Source organism: Adiantum capillus-veneris, chromosome 21 (assembly GCF_014529385.1).
Source record: "Adiantum capillus-veneris isolate H3 chromosome 21, ASM1452938v2, whole genome shotgun sequence".
Classification (NCBI taxonomy): Eukaryota; Viridiplantae; Streptophyta; class Polypodiopsida; order Polypodiales; family Pteridaceae; genus Adiantum; species Adiantum capillus-veneris.
In genome coordinates this window covers 74,710,830-74,713,681 of record NC_140951.1, presented here as the reverse complement: position 1 = coordinate 74,713,681, position 2,852 = coordinate 74,710,830, and the positions used below count along the sequence as shown (strand labels likewise).

General features: G+C 38.5%; 1 protein-coding gene across 1 annotated transcript; it reads right to left on the bottom strand.

The window, feature by feature from the left end:
• Positions 1-672: 672 nt before the first annotated feature.
• LOC147431163 (protein TERMINAL FLOWER 1-like) lies at positions 673-2,640 on the bottom strand. Its single transcript, XM_086494546.1, has 3 exons — positions 2,180-2,640; positions 1,289-1,398; positions 673-1,055 (listed from the first exon to the last, which is right to left on the bottom strand). Exons 1-3 carry the CDS (start codon positions 2,601-2,603, stop codon positions 921-923), a joined length of 669 nt encoding a protein of 222 aa, XP_086350672.1. The 5' UTR covers positions 2,604-2,640; the 3' UTR covers positions 673-920.
• Between the last annotated feature and the right edge of the window lie 212 nt (positions 2,641-2,852).

The following is a 2,852-nucleotide window of genomic DNA, read 5'->3' as shown; positions in this document are numbered from 1 at the left end:
ATCAATTAAAAAAACAACAAAAATAAGAAAAATAGTAAAATTCACTTAGAATTTCTAAAAAATAGCTAGATTACAAGAGAAAGTCTATATATCATGTAATCCATAGCTTATGGGGGTGTCTATTGAGGTAAACATGTAACTTACACTCTTAATGAAAACAAGCCCTTAAGCCAAGCATGTACCATTTATTTGCATAATCACACTTTTTGTATGGAACCTATAATCCTCACAAATGCTACTCATTTACTAAACACGTGCTACACACTCGATAACCACATGCTACTTGTGGTAGCTTTCATGAACCTTGCCATTACCATTTGTGGTGCATATCCATCCAATCATTGATTGTACTTCTCCACCTTAAGCCTATAAATGGAGAGTATCTAATGCTTGTACTCTCACTCTCTTATTCTAATCAATCAAGCAATTTTTTTTTCATTGCATCATTTAAATTCTGTGTAGTCCACTTATTCCTAAATGTTATGAATCTCTTGCTATGATGAATGCCTCGTTGGTCTATCCACCGTAGGCATTACACATCTCTCTAGTTTAGAATGAAGATAAGTTATACTTAGCAAACTTGGATGTCTACCCACAACAAAATATGTTGGGTGTATGTAATCAAAATGATATTGCATTAAGCACAGATTTATGCTCGTTTTGGGAGTTTGGAGAGAGAATATGTATCTAGAAGAAAGGGATGTAAGGAGAGAGGAACCATGTTATTGATGGCAAGAGCAACTCAACATGTGTACATCCTAGTTCAACATTTGGAAAGCATTGAAGATTGAAGTGTAAGGAAAGAACAACTCAAGTATATGTATCCACGACTCAAGATGATGCTATGACATCTCTATGTCAAACTTATTTGGTAAGTAAATTTCTTTTTCTAAAATTTGAGCAAATACAATAACGAAAGTTTATGAGTCTACATCTACTCTATAGACTGTTACTGCCACCGGATATTCAAGGCCATATGTATGAATAAAGCCACGAGTGTCAAACGTATGAGATAATGGAGTTGTAATGTTTTGGATGTTTTCATGTTTGTGAGCCTGTTGAAATAAACCACAATACTCACTTAGGATCTCACTTACAATTCATGTTGTATGTAACTCAATCAAGCATCTTTAATGGATATATAGTGAAATAATACCTCGGAGTGCAAAACAAAAGGTAGAACAATGCGAACATTAAATAATCACATGATGAAATAAGCTAAGTTTCATTTTCATACAAATAAGCTCTTGGTTTGAGTTTTTGAGTAGTTAAGAAATTTACAAGTTACCTGTTTAAAAAGCAGGTTATAGTAACGATGGATCCCGTATGGAGCAGAAAAGAACGTTGGAGCTCTTGGCTCCAAATACCTAAGAACAACCTCACCAACTTGTGTTGCATCTGAAGGTCAAATTATTATAAAGATGTCAATATTATGCGATGAACAATGGTGTTTTAGTTTGTCAATTTTACTCATAATGAAAAGCATTCAGACACATTCCGTCAACGAAACAAGTATACATGGGCTATATTATGTCATGGGTTACTAGTTCCATTCTATTCAGTTTTTCATTATCAAGTTCAATGGATCGTAGCTAAACAGGTGCAAGATACACATATAATGTAGTTACTCGGAGGGATCACTTCAATAAAAAAATGTCTATCATATAGGTTCAACAAGAGGGATTATGTTTTTCTATATTTACTCGCATTTTTACATATAAAAGAATGTTGAAAAAATGATCTCAAGAAAAAATGTGGATTGAATATATAAAAAAGTCCCTTTAATTTATGGAAAATCCATAGCTAAAAAGTTTTATAAATAATGTTTAAATGCACATGATATATACGTTTTACATATAGTGACCCCTTGAATATAATTATAAATAAATTAAGATAGACTTGCTACCAAAGAAGAGATGCTATAAAGCAAAAGTAGGACATTATAGTGAGCTTTTGAAGAAATGTGCATATGGAAGCAATGAACAAACAATTGTAGTATACTAGGTTGCTGATAAATACGTCTGGTGTGTGTGGATGCATGTATGTTTGCATGTGCATACTAGAAAATACATTTGACATTAATATACACAAACAAATCAATTGTGACATTTGCGTACATTAATACGAGGAAGTACATTGACATATATACATGAAGGCATAGTAAGTGGGAGGTGGAGACCTTGAGTGGGCGAGATGGAGCCGGGGATGTTGGAAATGATCCAGTGGATCACGTTCTTGAGGATCGGGGTGGAGGGACTGTGGGCATCGGGGTCAATGGTGAGCAGCGTGTACGAGCAGCCAGCATCGAGCGACGACCCGGACAGGAAGACGGCAGGCTGAGCACTGGTCTCGGCGATGCTGAGGACCTGGCCATTGTTGAGCTGTTGGCTGATGGGCGGCTGCCCGGAAAAGAGCAGTTGAAGGGTGATGTTGGGCGTGCCCCCATAGACGTCCAGCCATGGCGGTATGGTGGTCTCTGTGAGTGAGTCGGCGCTGGAGCTCATGGGGACCTCTGCCAAAAGTACAGAGAGAAGCCATAGCATAAATACATTTATCACACACCGAGGAGCTGCTCTGCTGCACCCGTAGTATGTAAGCGCCATTCTCTCTCTCTCTCTCTCTCTCTCTCTCTCTCTCTCTCTCTCTCTGCGACTCTGCCTCTGCGCTTTCTGAGCTCTGCAGTGAGCGCCTTGTTTTAAAGGGTAGCACACGCCAGCTGAGGCCGGGTTCAGACGGCGCCGTGGAAATTCTACGCTCTATAAGCTGCTGATCAACGTCCGAAAGCTCTGTGATGGCGCCGCTCTGTGATTGGTTTGAAAAGCTGTTTCGAGCCTCGCTGGCACTATTTTTGT